Source organism: Thermobia domestica, chromosome 9 (genome assembly GCF_964235325.1).
Source record: "Thermobia domestica chromosome 9, izTheDome1.hap1.1, whole genome shotgun sequence".
Lineage (NCBI taxonomy): Eukaryota > Metazoa > Arthropoda > Insecta > Zygentoma > Lepismatidae > Thermobia > Thermobia domestica.
The window spans coordinates 78,662,939-78,681,375 of NC_137462.1; the positions used below are offsets into that span (position 1 = coordinate 78,662,939).

The 18,437-nt window shown below is 34.6% G+C and overlaps 1 protein-coding gene across 2 annotated transcripts in view; it reads left to right on the forward strand.

Moving 5' to 3' along the window:
* LOC145694779 (uncharacterized) overlaps positions 1 to 13,883 on the forward strand; it is a 36,135-nt gene extending 22,252 nt beyond the window's left edge. The window contains exons 7-11 of one of the 2 annotated variants that reach the window (XM_081771411.1): positions 391 to 526; positions 4,769 to 4,881; positions 8,204 to 8,443; positions 11,273 to 11,364; positions 13,174 to 13,883. In XM_081771411.1, the coding sequence (XP_081627537.1) occupies positions 391 to 526; positions 4,769 to 4,881; positions 8,204 to 8,368 (414 nt within the window). In that variant the 3' untranslated portion in view covers positions 8,369 to 8,443; positions 11,273 to 11,364; positions 13,174 to 13,883. Of the gene's footprint in view, positions 1 to 390; positions 527 to 4,768; positions 4,882 to 8,203; positions 8,444 to 11,272; positions 11,365 to 13,173 lie in introns of those variants that run through there. The other variant, XM_081771412.1, reaches the window with a different exon arrangement.
* Positions 13,884 to 18,437: the final 4,554 nt, after the last annotated feature.

Sequence of the window (18,437 nt, forward strand, 5' to 3'; positions counted from 1 at the left end):
ATCAATTAATAAGAGAAATTACACTATATAAACATACTGTATAAACGTAATACTAAAGGGAAGTCAGAATCAAATGAACTAAAATCTTTAGTTCAGTGTCGCATGATTAAAATCTTTAGAAAGAAAATTCGTGGATATAATGTTCATCTCATGTAAAATTCATTTCGTATGTGTAACTCTGCACATATGAAAAACTTGTATCCCAGACAGTTGAAGCCCAAGAGAAAAGGCAGGAAAATTTTTGCAATCGGGTAGAGGTGTCATAAGAATACTGCTAATGAGATATTTTCTGTATTTCCCATAAAGTTCAACTAGAAATACTTACTTATGGCCCTTTTTTAAAACTTTAAATTCTATTTTTGAAATAGTAACATAATTTTCAATTTACAGACATTCCAAAGAAACCGTGTTCTTCGGCTGCATCGAATAACTCATCACCAAAGAGAATTACTAGAAAGTTGCCAAGTATGCGATAAGAAGTTTTCGTCTAAATCTCAGCTTATGTTACATTACAGAAAACATTCAGGTAAGTAAGTGAAATCTGTTAATAATGACATTGTCATTTAGTTGTTCGTCATCTTTTAATAGGTAAATTCCAAAATCACGTACAAAATAATATTTTTTCTTTTAAGAATGGGTAAGAAACGTATGTTTCTGAAAAGGACCTGGTCAAAATAACGTAAAAGAAAAATCTAAAAGTTATAACAACCTAATACTAATAAAGTGCTACTCCACTATATATACTCTGCATGAGAGTAAATAATGTCTTCAATATTTTGACTGAAAATCGTCAGCTTTAATCAGGACGGTATGTTGTTTGTTTTAAAAATCTTGAGGAAATCCATAATGATTTTAAAACTATATTTAGAAATTGTAATTTGGATTAATGCTGTTTGATAAACTCGATGGTTAGATATTTAGTTTTCGATTGTTCAATATGTGCTTTTTTACTATGTAAATTACAAAAAATAAATATTTTACCTTAAGCTGCGTGGTCCTCCTGTATTATCTTATATTTCACTCACTTTTACTTCTATGAGGTTCTTCAGAGGAACGAATTTTTTGAGATCAAATCTTTAACTTCCCTCTCCTCTCTAAGATATATTGTTATTCTTCTGGATGTAAGTAAGCACAAATGCTCCTTTTTAGTACTAAATTCGTATAAAATTTGTAAAACCACTATTAGGAAAATACTAGAACAACTACGAATGGTCGTGGAAGATGTGTATGCATACACATTTAGATCCATTCTTACAAACAAACAAAAGTGAGTGAATTACAAGGAGAATATGTATAATAAAAAGATCACTGTAAATACTGTAATACGGTTAAAAAAAAAAAAAAAAAAAAAAAAAAAAAAACTTTATTAACATAGTTACGTAGAACATGAAATCCGTAACACATTATGAAACTTAGTTATCTTACAATGGTATCCATATTTGATCTAAGTTTCCTGGGTCAAAGTTTTAATTCTAGATTATTTGTTGTTCTAATAAAACTCGATTCATAAATTTGCCTTCCGTTGACATTTTTGGAAGAATGGGATAATAGTTTTGGCGCCTCTAATGTGTCCATAGATCCCGCTTTTAATGTTGTGGCAATAGCTGTAGCAGTTTTAAAATCGTCATTGCCTTCTCTTCCCAAAACCTTTAAAAAAAACCTCATCATATTTTCGTGATCAAAACCAACGATTTCCAGCCAAAATATGGAAAAAGACTCATACAGAGGATATAATTAAGTGAATCGGTTTTGTTGCTTACATCCTCTGCACGCATAACGAAAACATAGTAATGTAGTGGAGAAATATAGGGTTATCAAAAAGGACTTTACAACTTTGAAAACTCATTGATTTATTCAATTATCTTAGAGATATGGTTTTGGTGCAATTTTGTAGCAAAATACATTAACTTTTGACTCACGTAGTACAGTAGTTCAAAAACAAGCCACCGCAAACGCTAGCGGCAGTTGGAGCAAAGATGGCTGCCTTTACTGATCCCGAGCGTGCTAACTGTGTGTTTTGGTTTGAGGAATCTAAGTTTGCGATAACTGTGCAACGTAATTTTCGTAGAAAAGATCTTCCCGGTAAACCTACTATTTATCGGTGGCATAAGTATTTTATTGAAACTGGATGTTCGGTAAGACACAACAAATCTGCAGGTCGTCCCCATACGTCTGAAGATGTTGTAGAGCAAGTGAGACAAAGCTTTTTGAACAGTCCTACAAAATCAACTCGGCGTGCTTCTCGACAGCTGGTTGTCCCACACATGACAGTTTGGCGTGTATTGAAAAAAACGGTTGCATCTCAAACCATACAAATTACAAATGGTACAAGAATTAAACGCCACTAGTAGAATTGCTCGTAAGGAATTTTGTGTGTGCCGCATCACAAATGGAAACCACATTGAACCTCTTTAGATACAAGGTAAAAACCTTGGTGTATTTTGCTACAAAATGACACCAAAAACACGTCTGTAAGCTAAATAAATAAATCAGTATGAGTTTTCAAAGTTGTTAGGTCTTTTTTTGATACACCCTGTAGTTTGTTTTCGGAAAATAGCACGCTGTTTTTGTCATAGGCGGAAATAGTATCCAGTACTACAAAAGCAACAAACATTTTGATTGATAATGCCTTAATCCTAAACAACTGCAAAGCAAAATATATATTTAGAGTGCTTTTTAAAATATATATTGCACGGATATATATATTAAGAATCTACTGCGGTAGGTTTGTTTAGATGATCTAAGTGAAACGTCTCTGGCATAGTTGATAATTTTTATGTAAAAGATGAAATATAGTCTAGCTAAAGTTCGGCAACATAATCTGGCAACTGCATGTTGTGCTGTTCAGTTTGACTTAATTTTGTTTTATGTAATATATTTTGTTTCATGTAATATATTAACGAACTCCAAACAAAATCACTATGTCTCTTCATAGAAGAAACATGCAGGATCAATAAACTCAAAGAGTACCCACTTTACTCCGCTAAATTGTTATAGATTGTTTAAAAAAAATGAAATGTCGAATTTTCATTGACATCTGCATTGTTAAGAGTTAGATAAGGCAAGAAATTTAATTATGATAGAGCGTTAGCAGACCTACGTTTTTATTTATAAGAGTAAATATTTAATTCCTATACACTATAACCGACTAAACACCTTTACTTACTTAAATTTTGACCACTGATCATCATGTCAGCGAACCGGCTGATTTGTCTTAAGTGTCTGTAATACCCTGTGTCCCTACACTTATTTTGTTTCATTCTTCTGTATCTCCCTTTTTATTTATTTTCATTTATTATTATATTTTTTAAATTTTTAATTAGTATTATTTATTTATATATATATGTTAACAGGGCTCACAGCGAGTCACTTTTAAAACTAAAAGTTACTGTTTGGGGAGGTAAAGTGACTTTTTCGTGCGATTTATGTTTTGCATTGGTAGTTTTCTAAGAAAAATATTATAAAAATAAATGGAAAAAGGCAGAAATTTGTTACTTATTACTCTTCTGAAACCTTCAGTACTTACTGCCACATATGAAACAGTCAGCTTTATTTTCTCTTCAGCTTTTATTCTTTCTAAAGCACAGTGGATGGTTGGTGGATGCATAAGTTCTCAAGGTGGGGTTGAGAACCCTTCTGTGTCTACTCTTCCTTCTATCATAATTGTCTTTTAGCTTTCTCTCGTAATAGTTAACGCTCCGCTCAACGTTGTGTGTGTGTGTGTGTGTGTTTGTGTGGTTCATCATGTTCGTCTTGTGTTACGCTTCTTGTATGTTCTTCTTTAGAAGAGGTGATGAATTTGAATATCTTATGGCTTTGAGAACTCTCAGTGCTAAGTTAAATAAAATGTCTGGGATGAAGAAATTCGGAAATAGGCCAGAACTGGTTCCACTTACTCAGAAGCTTCTTACATCTGCTAAGACTGCTTACCGTAACTACAAAGCATACTTAGAAAACCTAAGAAAGGAGGAAGCTCAAAAAGAAGTAAAGAAGAAAAGATTAAACAAAACAACAAACAAAGAGAGAGGTGACGGAGAAATTGACAGAGGAAAAAAGGGGCATGATGAGATTTTGGTCACTTTTTCGTGTGCTTTTGGTCATTTTTCAGTTATTTACAAGAGACCAGACCACTATGAGCCCTGTGTTAATTTCTTCCTTTAATTTTTCAATCCTTTTTTCCTATATTACAGTTTTTTTTCTTTTTCTTTTTTTTATTTATTCCTTCCCCTGCACTCCTACTGTTCCAGTAGTTTCTTCTTCCACTAAATCCCATCTGCTTACCTCCTGGTAACAGTGTCACTTTAGCACGTGCCCAGCTATATGAGTCCTGTTCTTTCTACATTTCCCTTCGCTGCCTGATGAAAACTATAGTATACCTTCAAATTTGGTAGAAAACTGTAAATGTAAATAATTCTACGCCTTTTGAAGAAGACACAATACTCCATGTAGTCCAAATTTGATTTCATGAATTTTAGTAAAATACTTGATCTTCACGTATGTAAAATGTTGGGAACACGTATGTACTCGTACGGTAGGTGACAGGTGAAATAACAAAAATAAGACGATAGAATATGATACGTTAAACGGGTAGTGTAACCAAGTCACTACGAGTAGAAAAAATATTTTCGTGTTTTCGTAAAGTTTATAGTAATGATACGTATATTGAAATGTAAGATTCGTGGTTTGATGCTTGTTCGATTGTTTTGAATGCATTCAACATACAATAATTAAGCATCTTACGTAGATCATATTTTTTTATTACTCGTAGGAGAGAAGCCATTTTCTTGTAATGTTTGTGGGATGTCGTTCGCTGAGAAAAGAATATTGGCTTATCACAAGAAGTCTCATCTAGAAAACAGTGAACGACCTTATCATTGTGAGGTGAGTGATTTATTTTGTATTATTAGTAGTTAGCATAGTTAATTGTTTAGTTTCGAATATTCTAGAAACTCCTCTTTTCGGCTAAGGAGTATAGGATTATTGGCAAGTGTGTAATAACCATATTGAGAAATTTACTTTGATCTTTGTATTTATGATGCAGATTTTCTCATAATTGTATTCATTTATGTTACGATAATCAACCATTCGACTAGGCCACATACGAATTTATCTCCAGTAATAACTATATTAAGCGATACATATATCTGAGACGTGGATCCAGACACAAGTAATTCTGCTTAGGAGTTAAATATACACTTCCGTAGGAAACTAGGATAAAAACCTTATACAAAAATGATCAGAATAAAAAGAACTTACCTTGTAGTACTCTAACATAAGTAATTATACATTTTTAAAATATTTCAATCAACGTATGTTATCTTTGTCAAAAGAACAAGATTCAGGTTGAAAATGAGATGAGTATAGATAGGAAGGAAGAAAATAAAATAGCTTGTCTTCATACTTGTGAAGCATATTCTTCGATCCGGTTCATTGCTCAGTGCGAGATTGTTCCGTCGATTTGTGCACTCTAGTCTGAAAGTAAATTGCGTGGCCAATGAGGTAAGTGGGAATTTAATATCCAGCACGAATAAATTATTTTGCTCCAACTTCGATTCTTTATATATTAGTAACAGTGTTATTCCACGATGAATGCATTTCACGGCATTAATAGTATATAGTCGTAGAAACGTCGTACAAAACGATAGTTCATCATCGTCTCTAAATATTTGGAATCCCAAGAATGAATTAGAAATAGTCAACTTTTTGCTTTTCCGTAAGGGCCTAATTCATTTCTGCTATATCTCGGGGCCTAATGTGTGTATATATCGAATTATTGTTCTGAGGTAAACATGGATTTGTTGACCAAAATATGCGTAGTTCCTTCAATATATGTTTCCCTAAGCTGTAAATGAATTATTTTTTAAGATATATTTGTGAACTGAACATACATGTCTACGGGTTCCTTTCTCACTTCTTCACATAATCCCAATTGAGATTCAGACGTTTGCCTCACTGTTGCACCAATTTGTTCAAACCCTTTGCAAAAAATCAAGGTTCTGTTTTTTTATTTTATTTTTTTTAATTTTTTTTTTTTAACACACTCTCCTTTCATTCAGCTTCACTTCTTCACACCAGTTGAGAGGAAATCAGGTCGCTTTATGTCGAACCTGAACTCTTCTTCAGGGAAACGCAATTCGACATAAGCGAACTGGTCTCTTCTTGACGATAACGCCCACTCCCACTGAGCACGCAAACAAGACACAAAATTGAAGAATTAGGGTAGGAACGGCTGCCCCATTGTCCATACAGCCTCGACTTAGCACCGAGTTACTTCCATCATCTTCCGGTGTTGAAGTCTGCATTGGCAAGGTGAACCTTTCGAAACAGATGAAGAAGTGAAGTGCAATGTGAGAAGAGGGCTAAATAAGCGGAGCCCTGATTTTTTACAAAGGATTTGGACAAATTGGTGCATCGGTGAGACAACTGGCTAAATCTCAATGGGGATTATGTAGAGAGATGAGAAAGGACCCACCTACGCATATAATATATATTTTACAAATGCATCTTAAAAAATAAATAGTTTACAGCCTAGAGAATGATCCACGATCCACATCAGTGGCGTATTTAGGGGGGGGGCTTCCGGGCTTAATCCCCCCCGAAATCTTAATTACTATAGTAAAGTATATAAAATATCTTGCAGAATTTTCACATATTCAGGCAAAGACACCCCCCCCCCCGAAAGTTAGCAAAGCCCTCCACGAAACAAAATCGTAAATACGCCACTGACCCACGTATTAGCGAACAATGAGCGGAGAGCGCTGGTAGATCCACGCATATGCCATCCTTCTGAAATTGTAATCGTTCGTACGTCATATCCTGTCTTACAAATCGTGAAATTTTGTATATATTCCTGTCATTCCTTCTTGGTGTTATTGCAGTATATATTTATGTGTATTTCGCCATTTCTGTAAAGCTGAGTTGAGAGGATATAAAGTAGAATCTTATGGATAGGAAGTTTAAGGGGGGTGAGGGCAGTGTTCAAAGATGAGACATGTACTAATCGATAAATCTCACTGAGCTGAACAATATGGTATGGGTGAGTATAAATCCCCATGCTTTGCTTTCGAGAAAAACGAGAGAAACTTCTGTAAGTCAACAGTTGATTCTGTACACTAACCACACCACTGAATAAGATTAAACTGATATGAAACCATGAAACAGCATGACACCAACAAGACCATAATATACGGTATGGTTAATGAGTTATAACCCAAAATTAATTTTAGTTTTATCAATTAAAAATATATATATATCTATCTTCTATATATATAAAAGAGAACGTACAAAATCCTTTGTCCGCTCATCACGCTAATACGGCTGAACCAATTTCTTTCATTTTTGGGGGGTTATTAGGATTTGGACCCTAGATGGTTTTTATCATATCACTTTAATTTTTAATTACCAGTGTCTTGAGATAATTGACCATTCAAGTGTCCATAACGTACAAATCCTTTGTTATTAGTTCATCATAGGTAAAAATAAACGTATTTATATGCAACCCGCATGACCGTGTCACTCGGCGGGTTAACATAAATGACAGGCGATATACAGCGGAAAATAGCTTGAATCTTCTGTTTAAATTTTTTTAATTGATTTGCTTATTTTTACAGACACTTTTACAATATGCCAGCACCGGGATGACCGCAGCGAAGCGGGGCGGGTTAACATAAATGACAGGCGATATAATGTTAAGATTTACTGCAATCTTCTATGGTTTTTATCATATCACTTGAAAGCGAAAAAGTAAAAATTATCTAAGTAACAAAGTTCATTGCGTTCCGGGGTGACCGCAGCGAAGCGGGGTGAACGCTGCTAGTATATATATATATATATATATATATATATATATATATATATATATATATATATATATATATATATATATATATATATATATATATATATATTAATCTATAGACCACATCGAGCTAAACAAAATGAGTTGAAAATAAATTCTCGTTCGTAGTTTTTGAGAAAATGGCTCGTGGCCTTAAAAAAATATCATTATTCGTTGCCAATAATAATGATAGTTTTTATTTTGCTAGAACAGATTGTTTATTAAGTTTTTATTCTGTTAGAACGAATTGTTTATTTATTTAATCCTGTGTACTGTGTATGTAAAAATACATTGTTATTATAGAGATACTACTAACTCTGAAATACATACTACTTACAATATAATGCGTATTTCTCTCGTTTTCAGCTGTGCAAGAAAGGTTTTGTGAGAAAATTCCACTTAGAGCGTCATATTCTTACTCATACGGGTGAGAAGCCCTTCAGCTGTAATTTCTGTGATAAAAGATACAAAGAGAAGGCTGATCTCCAGAAGCATCTTAAGAAACATCCACAACAGACAGCTCCTACTTAAACCTTACTGACTTAGTATTCTTATTTTTAAACTGGAATTAATTTGAAAGGAAAGAAATGGTATTGTGATGCACAGGTACGTAGTTTATTATAAATTCCTTTTCACAGGCGTTCGTATAAAAATGGGGAATAAGCAGAAGGTTAAAATTACAAACCTAAATAGGACGTACTATTTTCTGAGCTCAGTTTAATGCTCCTCTTGTAGAGGAATGTTTGGTCTGGTTTTGGGTCTATAATGTATTGAGAATTTCGGAGTCGGAACTTAAATTTGAAAATATTCAAAAGTATTTTGTAAGCATTTCGATATTTGTCACCACGAAAATGAAATAGAAGCTTAAACTCAGAAGAACTGGAGGAAGAAAAAATTAAAGAAACTAATGGAAATAACGATGTAGGACTATGAATCGAATAATTTACACAGTGTTCCGTATGATATAATAAAATAATAGACATCTCCGGAAGTATCATGTCAGACTTCTTCTCTTTTCCAATGCAATAATCGAATACAGTAATACAAATTGTATGAATTTTCAGAAATTAGACAATGAACGTCTTAACCAAATTAAAAAGAAAGACTGTAACTTGCACAATAGCTAATTTTAATTGCTATTTCTACATACATATATCCTCTTAAAATTAAAATAAATCTATTACTCGTCAGTAAATTATAAATAATAATAATAGGAAAAAATATTAACCTATTAATCTTAGTTATAAAATTGAAAATAGTTACGTTCGACATTTTTTCTAATCTGAATAACTGTTAAGAAGTATTCTTATTTCTTCAGAAAGAGTTTGCGGAGTGCTATACAATCTGCTTGTTGCCGTTGTAAGTTCAGGAGGTGATATTCTTCTTATTATATTTTAATAGTTACCCAGATACGATCACATGCAGATTTCTTAAGTAACGTTCTAAGTAAAATTATACATATACATCATTGTTCTCCGAATTGAGTTTTTCAACCTCTACCAATTACCATTGTCCATCATAGACACATGCCACCGTATTATTTGTTTGTAAAATCAAGGACACAATTTGAAAAATACAGTTACGTTTTCTGAAATACGTGAAACATGAAATTTATATTATTTTCTTGTTCCTTTGTCTTGCATACAGTTTTTTAAATCTGGTTTCAAGTGCTTTGATACATGAGTAACAATTACTTGTTGTGTGACGAGACAATAGGCAATACACTTGAAATACTTCATTTGCAGAGGTCGAACATTTTGTTAACACTGAGGATTTGAGCTCTGTTTGTCTTTTGCAAGCTACGTTTATCTACTTCACGCTTTGTTGTACCTCTTACTCCATCACAGACATTGTTGCCCTGGCAAGAAGCAAAACATGCCGTTCAGCTTCTAGTCCAAAAGCTGTTTTGTTTAAATTTTCTTTTTCTATTCTTATATTTCGTACCACTTCCATCAGAAAAGTAAATAATAAGCGTTCAGTGACATGAACCTTTGTATGCTGTACTTATTCGTAATCCAGTTCCAATAATAAATGTCATGTTTTCCAATACTCTTTCGTACAATTTTAGATACTTTGTTTTGTTTTTGTTCGTGGTGGTTATTTTTTTTTTTTCTTCAAAGTTAACTTTTATTTGAATGTTGTAAGCTTATTCTAAGGTGTAAATCATTCAACATTAAGATAGAAATAAATTAAAACAAAGTGATCTGTGACTCAAGTTGGTAAAGTATTTAGTTTGGGAATAGCTAAACATGCACTTTCCGTGCAATTTTTGAAAATTCGTAACTTTGTTAACAGTCAAATATCAAAGTTCAGATGCTTATTATAGTTTTTTTCCCTTATGCAGATGTATAATCTGATAAAAAAAAAAAAAAAAAAAAAAAAAAAGAATAAGAAAGAAAAAGGATCTTTTATTTCATGTTCCACCTGAGATATCGTACTTCAAACGTTGAAAAAATTACAAAATTTCAAATTTTAAAATACAAAAATTATAGGAAGCACGTATCAGTGTTGTTACTGTATTTAAATAGCTATAGTGAGTATAATGCCATATGTGATCATAATAAGAAAGAAAAAAAAAAAAACAGCTTTAATATTTCACCTCTTCATTATCAACTTTAGCTCTAATAAGTGAAATTTGTTAAATTTCGATAGTGAACTTATGGAATAATTTTCACCTAGTAGGATTCAATTGAGGCTTTTCATGCTAAGCGAAAAAATTAAAGAACAATACTGAGATATACAAGTTCACGCTAACGTGTGCAAAGTCACTAATTGGTACACAGTGCTCAACAAAAATGGCCGTCACTCACAGATGGGTTGAAATTAAATTTCTTAAAAAGAGTTTTGTGCTGCCAATGGATATAATAATAGTACGTTAAAAATAATAATCAAACAACCTTCATTGGATCAGTTCATTTGGATTGACCCAAAATAATGTAAAAATTGTAATTGTGATTGATGATGTAAGCTATATTTCGTGTGGAATTAAACAAAATCGATTTGTTGAGTATTTAGGTGCTAATTACAGTTTTAGTATTCGTCAATACAAGTTTCAAATTTCCGAAGCGATTACTGAAATGTACGATGAATAGACACAACGTAAGTGATTTGCGAAGGGAATGGTTACAAGAACATTTATCTTCGGGAATCACTTGCGCGGCGCCATCCATAAAATATTTTGACTAATATTGTCGGGTATGATTTTCTTCGTTTTACGTTGAACTACATATTTTCTGTTACTAAATTCTTTCGTTTACATGCCTTAAAGCCTTCACTTACTCAAAGTTTCACACATCTCGGGTCCCTGTTTTTATTATTATTGTTTTCTTACTACTATCGATTGTTGAAGTCGCTCGTAGTAAGATTCCTTCTATATTCAATTGATATCTCTTGTTATAAGAATGCAATAAACATTATTGTTTTTCTCTTTTGTAGCTGAGTGCCTATAATACTTATCTTTCAAAATAAGAGGATTTCTGACCAGTTATTCGAAAGAAATGACAGTGCGGATAACAGCTGAAAACAAGGTATGGTCCATAAAAACTATTTATTCAATTTAGATCGTTAATCTAGCTACAAACGAATTATTTTGTGAATAAATGCATGTTAATATTTCAGAAATGGTTTTCACAAAATAAAATCGGTTATAGGTAACGGAAGTATTTACACACTTATTGCTATTTCTTCAGATTCGGAATGTCTTCTATTGTTTTTGAGAATAGTTGCTTTTTATATAGGCAGATAACCGAATTCTTTTAAACATGTCATAAGAAATAAATTGCCAGGAGGACATAATAATATATGACAAGTAATACTTATTTAGTGTTCAAGACATAGCATCGAAGCAGAACAAGTATCCGATTTTATCGGCAGGTACAGAGATAACATTGTTTGTGCGAAACATAGCCAAATGGAAAGTATACTGACTTTTGTGTATTTCTGAACCCAGATGCTCTTGTGCCCCCTATGTTTGCCTATAATATTTACTACTGAAATACCGTAATTCAGTATTTCCGTTCAATCAGTTGTTTGTTATCCAATGTATATGACAATTGTTAACTCGTCTTACCCGATGGTCATGTTCAATCGGTTATTAAATTGAAAATGTTCCTTATTAATTTAATTTCTCTCCTACATGAAGACCAAATGGAAGCAAGATATGTAGCTTCTTTTGTACATACCACAGTGTCAAATGTGTGAGTGCTGTGTGCACATGCTTAATTTTTCCACTCACCGACACGTTAACGGACACATACTGTGTCGGAGACAGAAATGACTCTCATCGCTGAATAACACCGGCCTCTATTCGCTTCGCTGCTGTATCATCTGACAACACAGAAAACGTTCCCGACGATAAACAAGTATCAGAGGAAATCGTACGAAAAGAACGTAGTAAGGGAGACCTGTCTTCAATCATCGATTGTTTAGTGTTCCTAAGATTACATGGCGATCACTTTTTTAATAATAATAATAATAATAATTATTATTATTATTATTATAGTGATGGTCGCCGTCCTATCAGTTAGGGCCACCCGAACGATGATCCTTCTGTGCAGGCTCTCGTAAATTTTGAAGAATGTTACGGTAAAGATTACGGCTAAATACGAGGGTTGTTTAGAAATGACTAAGACTGGTATTTGAACTCTGGAAATGGCAAACCGGCGGCAGTACAATGGGCGGAAAAAGTTGACCTTGAAGAGTGAATAATGATGCAGGAGGCTGGTAGACGTCGGTAGTAGGTAATTAGCGTATCATCTGACGGGCAACCTGTTCATCACCAATGATAGGTCATGTACGGTGATTATCACGAGCAGAGGTGGATTGTTGCTTCGTTTCTGATTCGTAATGATGAAATTAACATTCAACACCAGTCATCAACCTCGCGGAGAACTCGTCCGGATCAACATCATGCATATAGCCAGCAGACCACACCTCTGGTTTGTTTTTGTTCGGTCGTCAAAGATGATTTGGTTCAACGTGCGACGATTGAGTGCGGTTGAACCAACACCAACTGATCAAACAAGCTGTTCGTCAGATAGTGCGCTAGTCACACTATTAGCATGTACCGGCCTCGCTTATAATTATGCAGTCTTCAATGTTGATTCTTTTAGAACATTGTATTGTCGCCGGCTTGCCATTTTAGTATTCGAATACCAGATTCAATCTAAATCATTTGTAACCAACCTTCGTATAAGTATGTAGACCTTAAAATTCAGTCAAAATCACAAAATTAACTAGTATTAAAAAGAAGTTCTATTACGTAAAGTTGTTTTTCATTGTCTCTACATAGTATAAATTAAACTAAACATTAAGTTTTTTCCCTTTATTTCTTTTAGATACGTTATGCCTCTTAGTATCTGAACCTCGCTTTTGATGGATGTATGACAATTCCTGATCCTTGGAGGGTTTTTTTCTTAAGCAATTATTATTATTAAGAAATTGGGAAATTACTCGAATCAAGAAGCACTAAAATCTGGTTTCAAAAGCCAGAAATGTTGAATGTAAATCGATATGGTGACCATATCCAGCTAAAGATCATGTGGATGCCTTTTATTAATTGTAATGTTGTGGGTTTCAGCTTAGATGTTTCTTAAAATCATAGCTAAATTGTATGTACTCATCATCTTCATGTAGTAAAAATCCTTTCGTGGACTAACTTGTGATTTAAATGTTTGTATAACTTCGTTATTTATGAACACGACATAATAGGGTACATGACATTTGGTTTTGTAAAAGATTATAGAAAAAAAAACATTGCAAAATATCAGCATACGTAAAATATATGAGAAAGAATAAAGTGTATTGAATTCAAACATCTACAAAACACCTGTAAAGGGAAGAAAAATTGTAACAGTTATAAAAATTTGTATAGAATTTGACCTTTACTACTAAAGTATTAGTTTTAAATGATATATTTAAAATTTCGTATAACAAATAGGTGAAATTGTTGTGCTGTACAATATTGGATGTCTACTGATTGGTTGTGTGTAATTTTTGAACATGTCTCAAAATAAAATATTAAAACACAAAAAAATATTGAATTTTCATTTCGATATGTACCAATATTACCGTGATTCCATTTGACATAGTATCCTCGAACTCCCTCCCCTGGTTATATGTTAGCGTACGTGCCCCTGGCCTGGGAAATCCGGGTTTGATTCCCGACGGAAGCTCGTGTCCATGTCTCATATAACCTTGGTGCTGAACTCCAAATCGACCAACCAACCAATGAGTATCGCGGTATTAATATCGTAGTTTGTATATCTTAAGAAGTACACGTAAGGTTAGAATTTTGTTTTACAGCTTTTCTCTGAACAACTTATTATAACTAATTTTCTAAGGGTAGTAAATTAAGGTCCGCGTAATATAATTTACACTTGTTTCAAAGAACTGTTAATGCTAATTGTACGAAATTACATTTACTTTTCTGCTCAACATTGTTTAGTACATATCCCATCTATTCATAATAATAAACGTTATCTCACTTGTTACGAAAGTAAATGTAACAGCTGAAGTATCTTTTCACACTATAATTATAGAAATATGCGTCAAATATCACTATATTGTATTTGTATCAATGTAACTTGCCGACGGTATCGTCTTCACTTAGTCGAGCACACACACACACAAGTTTAGTAACGAGACAAAGTTCTTCTGTAGAAAAATGGTTAGCGAAAGTCTCTGGAAATCCAACTATAATCCGAGCAGCGAAATCACAATCAGAAACAGGAATTCAGCTACAAACCAATAAAGAAATTCTTACAAGCAATGTACAGAACAAGGCACGATTAGATCCGACTCCAACTTCGCCCAGAGAACACATAATATAAAAGAAGAAAAAATGCCAAATTGGAGCTGCTCCCATCCAGAAACACCGGAGATATGCTCTGCAACATAACGCACCACGCGACAATATGATATAAGGTAAACATCGCAAGATACCAGTTTATGTTGGAAACGGAAAGGATGGGCAGCACCAGGATATCAAGATATTTGATATGCTATAACACTGACTTGGGCGGCCATCTTGAAAGCCGCCATCTTGGATATAGCGTAAGGTATTGAAATGAGAAGCGGGGTGTATGATATATCAATGTAAGGTAAAATGCAAAAGGAAAACCAATGATGTAACCGCGAAAAACATATGTGTAATGGTATGGACGGGACAAAGTGTAGAAGACTCGGGCAAAACAAACGTGTATTCGAAGGGCAGAATAATAGGGCAAGACTCCACGATAAATGGTACGTGACAAGTAACTGCAACAGTGTCTGTGCATGGAAGTGCATCCGCCTTGGCAGATTATGCCTTCCGAGGATATTGGTGCATTTCCCTGATATTGTGACTGTTTGGGACCCTTGTGAAACAGTGTAGCAAACCGTGCAAAGGAAAAGATACATTCGTAAAGAAATGTAAACTAGAACAGGGCTGGCCTTTCTCATCCGTACGCTCTGTGTTTCAGATAGTGTTGTTTAAACAAACGTGGGCCGAAATGTCTCTTGTTCACACGAAACTGCAAGAAAATTGAACAAGAAACGTACAAAACGGTGTCCAGGAGTGGGCTTCAATCACAGGTAGATCGCGCTTTTGATCAATCCAAGATGATATGTTCTACACTCCGGAGTGAGGTGCCGAATTGCTGTTCCATAAGAGGTAGTCCTTTGTAGATTATGTAGTCTCCAAAGGAGTGATCGTATCGCGGGTTGCAATTATGATTTTCACTGTTCCAAACGGAATCCCATTATCCTCGGAAGGCATAATCTGTCAAGGCGGAGGATACACTTCCATGCACAGACACTGTTGCAGTTACTTGTCACGTACCATTTATCGTGGAGTCTTGCCCTATTATTCTGCCCTTCGAATACACATTTGTTTTGCCCGAATCTTCTACACTTTGTCCCGTCCATACCATCAGACATATGTTTTTCCCGGTTACATCATTGGTTTTCCTTTTGCATTTTACCTTACATTGATATATCATACACCCCGCTTCTCATTTCAATACCTTACGCTATATCCAAGATGGCGGCTTTCAAAATGGCCGCCCAAGTCAGTGTTATAGCATATCAAATATCTTGATATCCTGGTGCTGCCCATCCTTTCCGTTTCCGACATAAACAGGTATCTTGCGAGGTTTACCTTATATCATATTGTCGCGTGGTGCGTTATGTTGCGGAGCATATCTCCGGCGTTTCTGGATGGGGCAGCTCTAATTTGGCATTTTTTCTTCTTTTATATTATGTGTTCTCTGGGCGAAGTTTGAGTCGGATCTGATCGTGCCTTGTTCTATACGTTGCTTGTTAGTTTTACAGGGTAGCTCTGGCCTCGACCAAAACTAAACTTCAGACAGAGGGTAGTCATTTTCCCGTTAAGAACTTGATAGTCACCAACCAGACTTGATGTCTTTGCAAGGCAGCAGATCAAAAGTGTTTTTTCTTGCTGAGTGGATGCATGCATTGACTTCAGAAAATATCCAGGTTACATGAGCTGGATGAGGAAAGTATGATTCAAATATCTTTATAAATGTCTATAAAGAATATTATAAAAACTACTTACAGAGTCCAACACAAAACTTCAGGAAATACAGTGCGCTTCAGAAATCAAGGTTAATTCTCGAACAACTGGGAGGACGAGAGTCAGAATCAGATACTGGTAAGAATTTCTAGGATATTTCTAAGGTTGTTCGGTTACGTCTCAAAGGATGTAAAAGGTTGAATATTAGACCTTTATCGCCTGTCTCATAGACTTTGCCCTATTTACAGGAGAGTAGTACAACCAAAGCTAGGTCCAAAACGACTAGGACAGTCTACTACCCCAATGTGTTGGGTACTACCGAGACACCAGGCCTTGAAACCAACGATTGAGGTATGAATTTGGTATTTGACTGTAAGGAGAACAAGTAGGACTATCTACTCAGTTATATGCAAGACCGAAGTCTAGCCAAGATCCTGAGAGATCACGTTCGAAGTGACTCAACTGAGAACAACACTGGCTGTAGACTGTCTATTGTTGGCTATTTACGAAAATGCATCTACCAGATACTCTCTTAACAGCTGCTATGATCACAGTGGTTGCTGTTCTTCATTGTACCTCACGGGTCGCTTATTGACCAATGCACCACCCAGGGTACTCATTCAGTGAACAGAACCTTTTCAGTCAAGGAATGTGGTAAGAAATATCTGGAATGATTCTCAAGGGTTGGACACGCAAAGCCAGTCACAAGATCCTGGCAAAACTAAGTTCTGAGTGTGACCCTATGCAAGGGAGATTAATGAAACATTAGCCAATTGCGTACTCCTGGCATTCGTTCCACGTCCAGTGAATAATTCCCGGGTAACAAAGCCGACGAGTCGATAGAAACATATGGTTTGAAAGTGCCCAGGTGAGCCGAATGCAGAAAGTAACACAGTATAAATATATACGGTCCGAATGTAAGTGGTTAGGTGAAGTTCAGAGGTTGAGCATACCTGGTAGGTCACAACTCCTTCGAGGCTTACTCTAGAGTAACTGTAATTGGTTACGAAAAAGTCCGAACTGTAAAAGTTGCTTCCAATACATTCGGAGAACTCATTGAAATGTTGGTTCTTTCCCGTCATCGGATTCGAAGTCTATGAACGCGCATGGAGGACGTGGGGTAGGAAGTAGGTGTAACTTCTAGTTGTCTACTATACGTGGACGCAATCATAGGCGCCCGAAGAAAATTTTATAGGGGAGCTCATCTCCATGGTTGCTATATTATGTACAGGGTTGGCAAGGTAATTTTCTTGTTACGTATTTTACATAAATTACGCGTAATTTACCAGTAATATACGTCATGTAGAAAACTATATTTTTTTCATTAAAACTAAGATCATTTTGAATAGTCGGTTATATTGTAAGCTTAGTTTTCTTATTTAAGCATTAAAACATTATTATCTTCTAAACATTATATTTAAAAGTAATGATTTCATGCCAAATCATAGTAATAAAAGATAATTTTGGATAGCCCCTCGCCGGCCCACTACTACTTTCCACCTATTAGCGCACACACAAGCACAACCATCCAACATATAAGCGCACACATTATAAATATATGTTGATTCGGCTATTTTTGAAAGTATCAAGTAACCTTTTGATTATAACAATTTATTGTCATACCTTTGCAGCTTTTAATATAAAACTCGAAACATTTCAGTATACTTTGAAACTTCTATTAGAAAAGAAAATGAGATTGACTGTTAGGCTCACTTCACCTTCATATTACACACTAATACACACACATAACTGATACGAAAAATACTGAACAGAATATTGAAATAATGAAATTTTAGAATAAACTGATTTGTTTTTCTTCCACGTCCCAACGATACTATATGTACCACTTCACTTAGCACTGGGACATATTGAATTTTCGATGTAAAAGTTATTAGATTCTCATTTTCAACACACTACATTTTTCGGAATGAACTCACTTATTTTGCTCTTTTCTTCCAAGTCCAACAACAACACTAAATATATTACTTCCCTTAGCACAACTTTTAATGTAGAAATTTTTCATGTTCATAATAAATAGACAAAACGGAAGAAAATACTCAACAGAATATTGAACTACTTGTTTCTTCG